This window comes from Rhinatrema bivittatum, chromosome 5 (assembly GCF_901001135.1).
Source record: "Rhinatrema bivittatum chromosome 5, aRhiBiv1.1, whole genome shotgun sequence".
Lineage (NCBI taxonomy): Eukaryota > Metazoa > Chordata > Amphibia > Gymnophiona > Rhinatrematidae > Rhinatrema > Rhinatrema bivittatum.
The window spans coordinates 1172054-1186312 of NC_042619.1; the positions used below are offsets into that span (position 1 = coordinate 1172054).

The 14259-nt window shown below is 48.6% G+C and overlaps 1 protein-coding gene across 1 annotated transcript in view; it reads right to left on the reverse strand.

The window, feature by feature from the left end:
• TRIM3 (tripartite motif containing 3) overlaps positions 1–14259 on the reverse strand; it is a 145970-nt gene that overhangs the window by 29138 nt on the left and 102573 nt on the right. Inside the window, exon 7 of the mRNA XM_029601739.1 lies at positions 11077–11180. Coding sequence (XP_029457599.1) covers positions 11077–11180 — 104 coding nt within the window. The remainder of the gene's footprint in view (positions 1–11076; positions 11181–14259) is intronic.

Here is a 14259-nt window from a genome sequence, read left to right on the forward strand (position 1 = left end):
TATCACATCGGTTTCCAGATAACCAAGAGAATAGGGCGTAGTCCGCCCTATTTTACATTATAACATGGTAACCAAAAAAAAACAAAAAAAAAAACAATTATAACATATTATAACAGTGGTACATGGAACAAAAGGTTATAGGATATAACAAAAGGTTATAGAAAATAACATATGTACATGAATGTGTTGTTGATAAAATAAATTTAGGATTAGGGACTTGTTGGTTAGGTAATTTAGGAATAGAGGTGGGGGGGATGAGGGAAGGGAGGGGGGAAGGTGGGGTGGGAGGAAGTAGCGGAGTGAGGGATTCAGGGGGGTGAGAAGACTTGAGTATGGGATGAGGTGGGTTGCGTTCGGGCAGGTTAAGGGTCGGGTGGGAAGGCTTTTAAAAACAGCCATGTTTTTAGGTGTTTTTTGAAGGTTTGCAGTGATGGTTCATTTCTGAGACAGGTGGGGAGGGTGTTCCATAGGGTGGGTCCCGCTATTGTTATGGCTCGTTTGCGGGTTGCGTTGAGGTGTGCAGATTTGAGATTGGGGATGGCTAGGAGGCCAGTGTTGGTGGATCTGAGGGTTCTTTGTGTGGGGTGTGGATGTATTGCGTTGTTTAGCCAGTTCATTTTGTTGTTGTGTATTTTTTTGTGCATGAGGGTGAGTGTTTTGTAATGGATTCTTTGTGTGATGGGTAGCCAGTGGAGTTCTTTGAGGGTAGGTGTGATGTGGGAGGATTTTTTGTTGTTGGTGATGATTCTGGCGGCGGCATTTTGTAGAACTTGGAGGGGTCTGATGTGGATTTCTGGTAGGCCGATGAGAAGGGAGTTGCAGTAGTCGAGTTTTGAGAGGATAATTGATTGAAGGACTGTTCGGAAGTCGTGCGCTTGGAGAAGGGGTTTAAGTTTTTTCAGGGTTTGGAGTTTGAAGAATCCATCCTTAATTGTATTGGAGATGTGTCGTTGAAAGTTGAGTTGGCTGTCAATTGTTACTCCTAGGTTTCTTGTGGATGGAGTGAGTGAGATTTGTGAGATCTGTGGCACTCCCGTGTTGATTGAGGTTCCTGGGTGGTTGGAGGGGGTGCACTTGAGGGGATAAGAGGGGATAAGTAGAAGTCTCTGAGAGGCCAAGCAAATTCCAAAGCGTAGCCTCGTTCTATTATGGTTAGCACCCACTGATCGGAAGTAATTCTGGCCCATGCCTCTTAAAACCAGGACAGGCGACCCCCCCCCTACCTGAGGGATCGAGGGATGGGCCAGCTGCATCTTATTGTGTAGTCTTGGAGGGGAGAGAGGAGGAAGTACCACCCTCTCGGGAGGTTCTGCATCCCTGAAAGGACGAGGCCCAGGTCTCGTTCCTGGCCACCGGCTGCCACTGTCTGGCCGCTTGCTGCCTGTTCTGCCGAAACCTCCGCTGACCTCGAAAACTAAAGCGGAATGATGGAAACCCCCTAGAGGGTTCTGGTCTGTCCTCTGGCAACTTGTGAACCTTGTTGTCCCCCAGGGACTTTATCAACCGCTCCAAATCATCCCCGAATAAAAAAACACCTTTAAATGGAATAGCACCAAGCTGAGCCTTGGATGAAACATCCGCTGACCAGTTGTGAAGCCACAAAAGCCACCTTGCCAACACTGCCGATGACATGGTGCGAGAGGATGTGCAGAGCAGATCATACTGCGCATCCGCTCCATATGCTATCGCAGCCTCCAAGAGCTGCGCCTGCTCTGACTCACCCGGAGAAAGATCTTCTCTGGACGTCAGCAATTGCTGTACCCAGCGCAGGCTCGCATGCAGCATATAACTGCTACACACCGCCGCCCGGATACCCAGGGCAGACACCTCAAAGATGCGTTTAAGTAGCACTTCCAGCTTGCAGTCTTGAAGATCCTTGAGAGCCACCATGCCTGTGACTGGAATAGTGGTCCGTTTGACAACAGCCGAAACTGAAGCGTCTACCTTAGGGGACCGCAGGAGCTCCAGAAACTCATCCAATAATGGATACAGTTTATCCATAGCTCGCCCCACTCTCAAACCAGCATCCGGAGTATCCCACTCCCTGGTCATCAGCTGAAAAAAAGCATGGGGTGGAAAGGAAAATCCCGGGTCGGTGTTCTCAAGCCCGCCAGGACCGGGTCCACCTTGTCCTGTGGCGGAGCATGGGAGCTCAGAACATAAGAAAATGGGTCAGACCAAGGGTCCATCAAGCCCAGCATCCTGTTTCCAACAGTGGCCAATCCAGGCCATAAGAACCTGGCAAGTACCCAAAAACTAAGTCTATTCCATGTTACCATTGCTAATGGCAGTGGCTATTCTCTAAGTGAACTTAATAGCAGGTAATGGACTTCTCCTCCAAGAACTTATCCAATCCTTTTTTAAACACAGCTATACTAACTGCACTAACCACATCCTCTGGCAACAAATTCCAGAGTTTAATTGTGCGTTGAGTAAAAAAGAACTTTCTCCGATTAGTTTTAAATGTGCCCCATGCTAACTTCATGGAGTGCCCCCTAGTCTTTCTACTATCCGAAAGAGTAAATAACCGATTCACATCTACCCGTTCTAGACCTCTCATGATTTTAAACACCTCTATCATATCCCCCCTCAGCCGTCTCTTCTCCAAGCTGAAAAGTCCTAACCTCTTTAGTCTTTCCTCATAGGGGAGCTGTTCCATTCCCCTTATCATTTTGGTTGCCCTTCTCTGTACCTTCTCCATCGCAATTATATCTTTTTTGAGATGCGGCGACCAGAATTGTACACAGCCGGAATGAGGGGCTCCAATTCCTCTCTCTGGTACAGATGGACCACCTGAGGGTCATCTCCATCCAAGGTGGATTGTTTCCCCTGGTCATCATCCAAACACCCCCCCCCCCAGCGGGGGAGGGGGAGGAGAGTCTCCCTGCATCTGCAGCCGCACCGCCCGGGGCCCCCGGAGCGGCTGAGCCTCCCGAAGCCACAGCGCCTTTTAACTTCGCAATCCGCAGAGACGCGGGCACATCCGTGCGCTTGGCTGTCTTGGGGGACGGCCCCTGCGCAGGTCTCTTTGGCAAAGCATCACCTTGCGGGGACCGGGAAGCCAAAAATGCTTTATGCATAAGGAGGCAAAATCCAAAGAAAAGGAATCAGAATCAACATCCTGTCCCCCTGGAGCAGCAGGACCCTCATGTAAAGAATCCTGGTGCTGATCTAAAGCGTCCTCAGAACTGGCAGGGACCGGTGACAGTGCTGGAGGAAGCTCCCCCTCCCCCATAGCCTTGCCTGAGCTGCAGAAAATGTGCTTAAGATGGCTGCCGTCCCTGCACTGAGGGAGAAAGCATCAGCCTGAAGCTCCCACGGACGGAGCAGATCGTTTTTGATCCCCTCGAGGCTTGGCTGATGCTGCAGACCCTGAAAAAGAACTGCCTTCCCCTCCCAGGAGGCAGCGGGAGCAAACCCCAGCCCTAGAAAGCTGCGCGGATGATTCTCCAACATGCCACACACAAAGATGGCCGCAGCATTGTGGGGGGTGGGTCATGGATCGCAGCACGGGTTAAGAGAAGGACTGGACCACCAGTAATCTCTTCCCCAGGTCCTTACCTGTCTGCAGCCCCATGGGGTTACCAAGCCCAGCTCCTGCCACCAGAGAGGATGACCCCGCAGGATCTAACAACCCTCTGGGAGGATTGGGAACTCTGCAGAAGAACTTCCACATTTTTTTAACTTGCTTGATTCACAACTTACAGCTAAGTTCACTCTTGTTTAAAATTTAAGGGATAGCCTACACCCCAGAAGCAGGGCAAGACTGCAGGGTTTGCACGACCTCCATCTGCTGGAGACAGAGAAATACTGAGGGGATGCAGGAGGCACACCAGGTTAAGTGAGGACGCTTGTCATGTTTTTCTCTCTGTCTCCACCTGCTGGAAGGGAGGCATAACCCATGGTCTGGACTGATCCGGGTACGTACAGGGAATGATTGTTCTAAATTCCCCCAGCTTTAAAATCGGGTGCAGTTCTCACCTATCACAATTGTAGGAAAGCAGATCAATCTGTCCTAGCCAACTGAATCTCCATGTTAAATTCAGCATCAGGCAAAATGCTCAAGTCTGTAATCACTTCTAGGCAGACAGCGTTTCATCTCCAAAGAAGCCAACACAGGGTCCAATTCTGGGCCTGCCTGGCAAATCTATTTTAGAAGAACTTAACAGGAGAAAACTTCCTGCAAGCCAGTCCCCAACCACCACTGCTCCAACCCCATTCCCTCAGAGGCAAAATCAGCTGAATATCACCACCATATAAATAACCCCATGCCCCCCAAGGCTGCACAAAGATGTTAAAAAGCAGAGGGGGAAAGGCCAGCCCAGGGGTCAGAGACCATTGTTGTGACCCAGCAGGCACTGCAGATTTCTTAGGACCTTAGAACGTAATCCGGACCTTTGTTTACTCTTCATTCATTAATTTTAATATTTCTAGAATGGCTTTTCGTGATGAATGCATTTACAGTGGTGAAATAAAGTCCTACTTTAATGCGGTTTCATGTGCGTTCTTTACACGGCAGAACGTGAGAAATGCACAAGGGTGTGAAGACTTTAGTAAAGCGCTGCAGACTTGGGCATCTGAGGAATGTGCAAAGGAGTTTAAGTACTTGCAGGCGACTTGGACTGACCACTGTCTGAGAGAGGATGCTGGGCTCAGTGGACCAGTGGTCTAACCCACCACAGCACTTCTTATGGTCTGAAATAAGAGTGCGAGATTGTGCGTTACAGAGCCACACTATAATAATAATATTTCTACAGCAGAGTCACTGCTTTAATTTTCTGAACAGTATTTATTTATTTGGACTCTTTTATATACCGAAGTATAGCAGGCTGCCTTCACTCCAGTTTACAGTTTAAACAACTTAATACATACAACACATACCTATAACACATATTAAACCGTATACAAACAACTAGTTACATTTAGGCATAGAGCAATAGTGTATAAACAGGTATAATAGAGTACGACCTAAAAATCGGCCTTACTGTGTGTGAACAGAGTTAAAAAAACATATAAAGCGAAGCATATAATGTCATAACTTAAGGGTATATCGAGCAGTTGGTGTGTAAATGATACTCTTTCATAGGTGAGATGGGAGAAAGAAGGGTTCTCGGGAATCAGAGGGAGACAAAGTAAATTACAGGACACAGTTTAATGGAGGAGGGTTAGCATGTCTGATAAGATGGGATTGGATTAACCAACTCCGTCTGTGAATGTTTGTCTAAATAACCATGTTTTGAGTTCTTTTTTGAACGAGTTGGTGTCACTGATTGTGCTTAGGTAGTCCGCTAAAGAGTTCCATGCTTTTGGTCCTGCGATAGAGAAGGCTCTATTCCTGGTGTTGGACAGTTTAGCAGAGGGGAGGGAGGGTATGACTAGTTGCAGTTTGCTGGTGGTTCTTGTCGTGCGAGGTGTTTTGTGCAGTTGAATCATATGATCAAGGGTGGTGTTGTCTGCTTTGTAGATTTCGTTGTGTAGAATAGTTAAAGTCTTGTATTTGATCCTTTGTTCGACCGGTAGCCAGTGAAGACTCCTCAGAACAGGGATGATGTGGTCAGATTTCTTCTTGCCTGTAAGTACTCTGGCTGCGGCATTTTGTAGCAATTGGAGTGGTTTTAGTGTAGATTTAGGAAGGCCAACCATAAACCAGTTGCAGTAATCGAGACTTGAGAAAATGAGTGATTGCAGGTCGGTTCTGAAATCTTGCTGGTGTAAAAGCAGTTTAAGGTGTTTGAGTATATGAAGTTTGTGAAAGCCTTCTTTCGTTTTCGTAGCGATGCTCTTTGAGGTTCAGTAAGTTGTCGATCCAGATACAGAGGTCTTTTGCAAAGTTCTTCAGTTGGATGTTAGTGTTGTCAATTTGTAAGGAAGGTATTGGGGTTATTTGATCTGAATTGTTTCTTTTAATGAGGATGCATTCTGTTTTGTTCATGTTGAGGCACAACTTTAGTTGGTTCAGCAAGTTTCTGATTGCGATGAGGTGGTTTGCTGTAAGGCTGATTGCATCTTCGATCGTAGAGGTTATTGGGATGAGTAGTTGAATGTCATCGACGTACATAAAAAATGTGATGCCTAGACTTGAGATGAGTTGGCAGAGTGGGAGTAGGTATAATATTAAAGAGGGTGGCCGAGAGAGCGGACCCTTGTGGTACCCCGGTTTCAAGGGGACAGAGATCAGATGAAATGTTATTAAGGGTAACTTTGAAGAACCTGTCTTTTAGGAATGAAGTGAACCAGTCCAGATTTTTGCCTGATAGACATATGCTGGCAAGTCTTGATATTAGTCTTTTGTGGTCTACGGTGTCGAATGCAGCAGAGAGATCAAGTAGGATTAATAAGTGGATTAATTTGTTGTCAAATCCTCTTATTATTTTATTAGATAAATTGAGCAGCAGGGTTTCTGTGCTGCAGTTCTTTCTGAAACCGTGTTGTGAGGGATGAAGAATATTGTTGTTCTCTAGGTGTTCATTGAGTTGTATCAATGCTGCTTTCTCTGTCACCTTGGCAAGTAAGGGAAGGTTGGAGATAGGACGGTAATTATTTAGATCTTTTGGGTCCAGGTTCTTTTTTTTCAATATTGGAGTGATTGTTGTGATTTCTAGGTTAGCTGATAGTTGACCATCTTCAAGTGATTTGTTTATTATGGCTGCTAAGGTTGGGGCAGTGAGGAAAGACTAAAGAGGTTAGGACTTTTCAGCTTGGAGAAGAGATGACTGAGGGGGGATATGATAGAGATGTTTAAAATTATGAGAGGTCTAGAACGGGTAGATGTGAATCGGTTATTTACTCTTTCGGATAGTAGAAAGACTAGGGGGCACTCCATGAAGTTAGCATGGGGCACATTTAAAACTAATCGGAGAAAGTTCTTTTTTACTCAACGCACAATTAAACTCTGGAATTTGTTGCCAGAGGATGTGGTTAGTGCAGTTAGTATAGCGGTGTTTAAAAAAGGATTGGATAAGTTCTTGGAGGAGAAGTCCATTACCTGCTATTAAGTTCACTTAGAGAATAGTCACTGCCATTAGCAATGGTAACATGGAATAGACTTAGTTTTTGGGTACTTGCCAGGTTCTTAAGGCCTGGATTGGCCACTGTTGGAAACAGGATGCTGGGCTTGATGGACCCTTGGTCTGACCCAGTATGGCATTTTCTTATGTTCTTATGTGCCATTTCCTTTAACTCACGGGTTGGGATAATATCAAGATCATGCCGAGCTGGGTTTATTTTTCGTAGCATCTTTTCCGTTTCGGTATTTGAAATTGGGTCGAAATTCGACCAAGGTGTTAAAGTTGATGGGTCAGATGGGACTTCTGTGATTGAAGGATTGTTGAAGGTGTCAGTTATTTTGCATATTTTGTTCTTAAAGAACATGGCAAAGTCTTGGCTTAGGTTATTTTTGTTTCAGCTGTGGGGGTGTTGTTATTGTTCTTGTCTATGAGGTTTTTTACGATGTTGAATAGGGAGTTGGATTTATTTGTGGAGTTTTTTTTAATCTTTAGACTATAGTAGTCACGTTTGGCATTCAGAATCGTTTTCTTATAGTTGGCGAGTTGCGTGCGGTATCTTTGAAGGGTTGCTGGGCATTTGGCTTTGCGCCATTCTTTATCCAACTTCCTGAGGTTGGATTTCATTGTTCTGAGGTGTGAGCTGAACCAAGGGTTGTTTTTCTCTCTGTTTTGTTTTATCTGTTTCATTTTCTCGGGGTTTATGTTATTTGCAGTTTGCTTTGTAATGTGGAACCAGAACTGAGTGGCGTTATGTATTATTGGATGGGTCTAGATTCATTGGTTGCTTCCCCAATTCTTGTTGGAGTGTGTCGGGTTGGAAGGGGGGGCTGTATTTGAATGATTGCCGTTCATTTGTTCTTGTCATTTTGTTGGTTTTAATTTGTGTACTGCATTGTAAGAGGTAATGATCAGACCAGGGGACTGGTTCGTGAGATATTGTAGTGTCGGAGAGGTATTGGTTGGGGAAGATCAGGTCCAGCGTGTGACTTGCTTTATGAGTGGGGTTGTTTACAAGTTGGTTCAGGTTTAGGCTGGAAAGCATGTCGAGCATGATTTGGCAGTTTTGTGATCTGGGGTTGGCGTCAGTATGAAGGTTGAAGTTTGGCAATAATTATTATAATAGTAACAATATTTCCTCTTTCTCCCCTTTGGAGTCCTGCAGTCCACTATAAGAAATGTGCTATCCTGCTTATACCCTAGAAGTGGCTCCAAATCTGCTCCTGAAGATTTAACAATGTAAAAAGTGCTAATGGCTTGCTAAAACCAGATCTGCAGTGAGAGCGTGGCCCCTGTGTGTGTGTCTGACCACATGAAAGCCTGGCATGCTAGGATAGAGGCAGTACCTGGATACACTGGTTATTATTTATGTCATGCTGAGACCGGCAGATCTGCTGTGAGAGCGTGGCCCCTGTGTGTGTGTCTGACCATGTGAAAGCATGGCATGCTAGGATCGAGGCAGTACCTGGATACACTCGTTATTATTTATGTCATGCTGAGACCGGCAGATCTGCAGTGAGAGCGTGGCCCCTGTGTGTGTGTCTGACCACGTGAAAGAGAGGCATGCTAGGATCGAGGCAGTACCTGGATACACTCGTTATTATTTATGTCATGCTGAGACCGGCAGATCTGCTGTCAGAGCGTGGCCCCTGTGTGTGTGTCTGACCATGTAAAAGAGAGGCATGCTAGGATAGAGGCAGTACCTGGATACACTGGTTATTATTTATGTCATGCTGAGACCGGCAGATCTGCTGTCAGAGCGTGGCCCCTGTGTGTGTGTCTGACCATGTAAAAGAGAGGCATGCTAGGCTAGAGGCAGTACCTGGATACATTGGTTATTATTTATGTCATGCTGAGACCGGCAGATCTGCTGTGAGAGCGTGGCCCCTGTGTGTGTGTCTGACCACGTGAAAGAGAGGCATGCTAGGATAGAGGCAGTACCTGGATACACTGGTTATTATTTATGTCATGCTGAGACCGGCAGATCTGCTGTCAGAGCGTGGCCCCAGTGTGTGTGTCTGACCACGTGAAAGAGAGGCATGCTAGGATAGAGGCAGTACCTGGATACACTGGTTATTATTTATGTCATGCTGAGACCGGCAGATCTGCAGTGAGAGCGTGGCCCCTGTGTGTGTGTCTGACCACGTGAAAGAGAGGCATGCTAGGATAGAGGCAGTACCTGGATACACTGGTTATTATTTATGTCATGCTGAGACCGGCAGATCTGCTGTGAGAGCGTGGCCCCTGTGTGTGTGTCTGACCACGTGAAAGAGAGGCATGCTAGGATAGAGGCAGTACCTGGATACACTGGTTATTATTTATGTCATGCTGAGACCGGCAGATCTGCTGTGAGAGCGTGGCCCCTGTGTGTGTGTCTGACCACGTGAAAGAGAGGCATGCTAGGATAGAGGCAGTACCTGGATACATTGGTTATTATTTATGTCATGCTGAGACCGGCAGATCTGCTGTCAGAGCGTGGCCCCTGTGTGTGTGTCTGACCACGTGAAAGAGAGGCATGCTAGGATAGAGGCAGTACCTGGATACACTGGTTATTATTTATGTCATCTGAGACCGGCAGATCTGCTGTGAGAGCGTGGCCCCTGTGTCTGTGTCTGACCACGTGAAAGAGAGGCATGCTAGGATAGAGGCAGTACCTGGATACATTGGTTATTATTTATGTCATGCTGAGACCGGCAGATCTGCTGTCAGAGCGTGGCCCCTGTGTGTGTGTCTGACCACGTGAAAGAGAGGCATGCTAGGATAGAGGCAGTACCTGGATACACTGGTTATTATTTATGTCATGCTGAGACCGGCAGATCTGCTGTGAGAGCGTGGCCCCTGTGTGTGTGTCTGACCACGTGAAAGAGAGGCATGCTAGGCTAGAGGCAGTACCTGGATACATTGGTTATTATTTATGTCATGCTGAGACCGGCAGATCTGCTGTGAGAGCGTGGCCCCTGTGTGTGTGTCTGACCACGTGAAAGAGAGGCATGCTAGGATAGAGGCAGTACCTGGATACACTGGTTATTATTTATGTCATGCTGAGACCGGCAGATCTGCTGTCAGAGCGTGGCCCCAGTGTGTGTGTCTGACCACGTGAAAGAGAGGCATGCTAGGATAGAGGCAGTACCTGGATACACTGGTTATTATTTATGTCATGCTGAGACCGGCAGATCTGCAGTGAGAGCGTGGCCCCTGTGTGTGTCTGACCACGTGAAAGAGAGGCATGCTAGGATAGAGGCAGTACCTGGATACACTGGTTATTATTTATGTCATGCTGAGACCGGCAGATCTGCAGTGAGAGCGTGGCCCCTGTGTGTGTGTCTGACCACGTGAAAGAGAGGCATGCTAGGCTAGAGGCAGTACCTGGATACACTGGTTATTATTTATGTCATGCTGAGACCGGCAGATCTGCAGTGAGAGCGTGGCCCCTGTGTGTGTGTCTGACCACGTGAAAGAGAGGCATGCTAGGATAGAGGCAGTACCTGGATACACTGGTTATTATTTATGTCATGCTGAGACCGGCAGATCTGCTGTCAGAGCGTGGCCCCAGTGTGTGTGTCTGACCACGTGAAAGAGAGGCATGCTAGGATAGAGGCAGTACCTGGATACACTCGTTATTATTTATGTCATGCTGAGACCGGCAGATCTGCTGTGAGAGCGTGGCCCCTGTGTGTGTCTGACCACGTGAAAGAGAGGCATGCTAGGATAGAGGCAGTACCTGGATACTATGGTTATTATTTATGTCATGCTGAGACCGGCAGATCTGCTGTCAGAGCGTGGCCCCCGTGTGTGTCTGACCATGTAAAAGAGAGGCATGCTAGGCTAGAGGCAGTACCTGGATACTATGGTTATTATTTATGTCATGCTGAGACCGGCAGATCTGCTGTCAGAGCGTGGCCCCCGTGTGTGTCTGACCACGTGAAAGCATGGCATGCTAGGAAAGAGGCAGTACCTGGATACATTGGTTATTATTTATGTCATGCTGAGACCGGCAGATCTGCTGTCAGAGCGTGGCCCCCGTGTGTGTCTGACCACGTAAAAGAGAGGCATGCTAGGATAGAGGCAGTACCTGGATACATTGGTTATTACTGTCTGCAGCCACAATCCGGTTAGTGCCTGAGGCAGAAATACCCTGCAGATTGGTGAATTCTCCTTTTTCCCGTCCGCGGGATCCTAAAGAAAGAGAAACAATTGTATTTTGTGGCCAGCGAGATGGTGTCTGTGCCTCTGCCCAGGGATTTTTCCCATTTCAGGCTGCCTCCCAGCTCGGGCCAGTCGCTGCAGTGACGCTCCCTGGACAGGGTACTCTCATCTCACAGAGACTATTATTCTCCCTCCTTTCCAGGGGCTGTGAATGCTCCCTCCGCAGGATCCCTATCCCCTGCTGACCCGGGGGCAGAAGACCTCACCCAGGAACGTAAGCCAGGATTTTCCCCACCATGGTGCAGAGCGAGTCGGCCCCGGGGGGAGAACCTACCCTAACAGACAGGACTCTGGCACCAAGGCTGAGAGGGGAATGAAAACCCCGGAACACATTATCCCACCCCCATGGAGCGCACAGGGAGGGGACTCATCATCACCACTAGGAGCTATCACAGCAAGAGCTGCAACCTCTCCCGCTCCAGCACTACTTCTTTAAAGCTCTAAGGGGGAGTGAGAGGTAAAGCCTGGGATAAGCACAGAGGATCCTTAGCTGTGAGGGAGTGAGGGGTAAAGCCTGGGATAAGCACAGAGGATCCTTAGCTGTGAGGGAGTGAGGGGTAAAGCCTGGGATAAGCACAGAGGATCCTTAGCTGTGGGGGAGTGAGAGGTAAAGCCTGGGATAAGCACAGAGGATCCTTAGCTGTGAGGGAGTGAGGGGTAAAGCCTGGGATAAGCACAGAGGATCCTTAGCTGTGAGGGAGTGAGGGGTGAAGCCTGGGATAAGCACAGAGGATCCTTAGCTGTGAGGGAGTGAGAGGTAAAGCCTGGGATAAGCACAGAGGATCCTTAGCTGTGAGGGAGTGAGGGGTAAAGCCTGGGATAAGCACAGAGGATCCTTAGCTGTGAGGGAGTGAGAGGTAAAGCCTGGGATAAGCACAGAGGATCCTTAGCTGTGAGGGAGTGAGAGGTAAAGCCTGGGATAAGCACAGAGGATCCTTAGCTGTCAGGGAGTGAGAGGTAAAGCCTGGGATAAGCACAGAGGATCCTTAGCTGTGAGGGAGTGAGAGGTAAAGCCTGGGATAAGCACAGAGGATCCTTAGCTGTGGGGGAGTCAGGGATAAAGCCTGGGATAAGCACAGAGGATCCTTAGCTGTGGGGGAGTGAGAGGTAAAGCCTGGGATAAGCACAGAGGATCCTTAGCTGTGGGGGAGTGAGGGGTAAAGCCTGGGATAAGCACAGAGGATCCTTAGCTGTGAGGGAGTGAGAGGTAAAGCCTGGGATAAGCACAGAGGATCCTTAGCTGTGGGGGAGTGAGGGGTAAAGCCTGGGATAAGCACAGAGGATCCTTAGCTGTGGGGGAGTGAGGGGTAAAGCCTGGGATAAGCACAGAGGATCCTTAGCTGTGAGGGAGTGAGGGATAAAGCCTGGGATAAGCACAGAGGATCCTTAGCTGTGAGGGAGTGAGGGGTAAAGCCTGGGATAAGCACAGAGGATCCGTAGCTGTGAGGGAGTGAGGGGTAAAGCCTGGGATAAGCACAGAGGATCCTTAGCTGTGGGGGAGTGAGGGGTAAAGCCTGGGATAAGCACAGAGGATCCTTAGCTGTGAGGGAGTGAGGGGTAAAGCCTGGGATAAGCACAGAGGATCCTTAGCTGTGAGGGAGTGAGGGATAAAGCCTGGGATAAGCACAGAGGATCCTTAGCTGTGAGGGAGTGAGGGATAAAGCCTGGGATAAGCACAGAGGATCCTTAGCTGTGAGGGAGTGAGGGGTAAAGCCTGGGATAAGCACAGAGGATCCTTAGCTGTGGGGGAGTGAGAGGTAAAGCCTGGGATAAGCACAGAGGATCCTTAGCTGTGAGGGAGTGAGGGGTAAAGCCTGGGATAAGCACAGAGGATCCTTAGCTGTGGGGGAGTGAGAGGTAAAGCCTGGGATAAGCACAGAGGATCCTTAGCTGTGAGGGAGTGAGAGGTAAAGCCTGGGATAAGCACAGAGGATCCTTAGCTGTGGGGGGAGTGAGGGGTAAAGCCTGGGATAAGCACAGAGGATCCTTAGCTGTGAGGGAGTGAGGGGTAAAGCCTGGGATAAGCACAGAGGATCCTTAGCTGTGAGTGAGTGAGGGGTAAAGCCTGGGATAAGCACAGAGGATCCTTAGCTGTGGGGGCAGTGAGGGGTAAAGCCTGGGATAAGCACAGAGGATCCTTAGCTGTGGGGGAGTGAGAGGTAAAGCCTGGGATAAGCACAGAGGATCCTTAGCTGTGAGGGAGTGAGAGGTAAAGCCTGGGATAAGCACAGAGGATCCTTAGCTGTGAGGGAGTGAGAGGTAAAGCCTGGGATAAGCACAGAGGATCCTTAGCTGTGGGGGAGTGAGAGGTAAAGCCTGGGATAAGCACAGAGGATCCTTAGCTGTGAGGGAGTGAGAGGTAAAGCCTGGGATAAGCACAGAGGATCCTTAGCTGTGAGGGAGTGAGAGGTAAAGCCTGGGATAAGCACAGAGGATCCTTAGCTGTGAGGGAGTGAGAGGTAAAGCCTGGGATAAGCACAGAGGATCCTTAGCTGTGGGGGAGTGAGAGGTAAAGCCTGGGATAAGCACAGAGGATCCTTAGCTGTGGGGGAGTGAGAGGTAAAGCCTGGGATAAGCACAGAGGATCCTTAGCTGTGAGGGAGTGAGGGGTAAAGCCTGGGATAAGCACAGAGGATCCTTAGCTGTGGGGGAGTGAGGGGTAAAGCCTGGGATAAGCACAGAGGATCCTTAGCTGTGAGGGAGTGAGGGGTAAAGCCTGGGATAAGCACAGAGGATCCTTAGCTGTGAGGGAGTGAGGGGTAAAGCCTGGGATAAGCACAGAGGATCCTTAGCTGTGAGGGAGTGAGAGGTAAAGCCTGGGATAAGCACAGAGGATCCTTAGCTGTGAGGGAGTGAGGGGTAAAGCCTGGGATAAGCACAGAGGATCCTTAGCTGTGGGGGAGTGAGGGGTAAAGCCTGGGATAAGCACAGAGGATCCTTAGCTGTGAGGGAGTGAGGGGTAAAGCCTGGGATAAGCACAGAGGATCCTTAGCTGTGGGGGAGTGAGAGGTAAAGCCTGGGATAAGCACAGAGGATCCTTAGCTGTGAG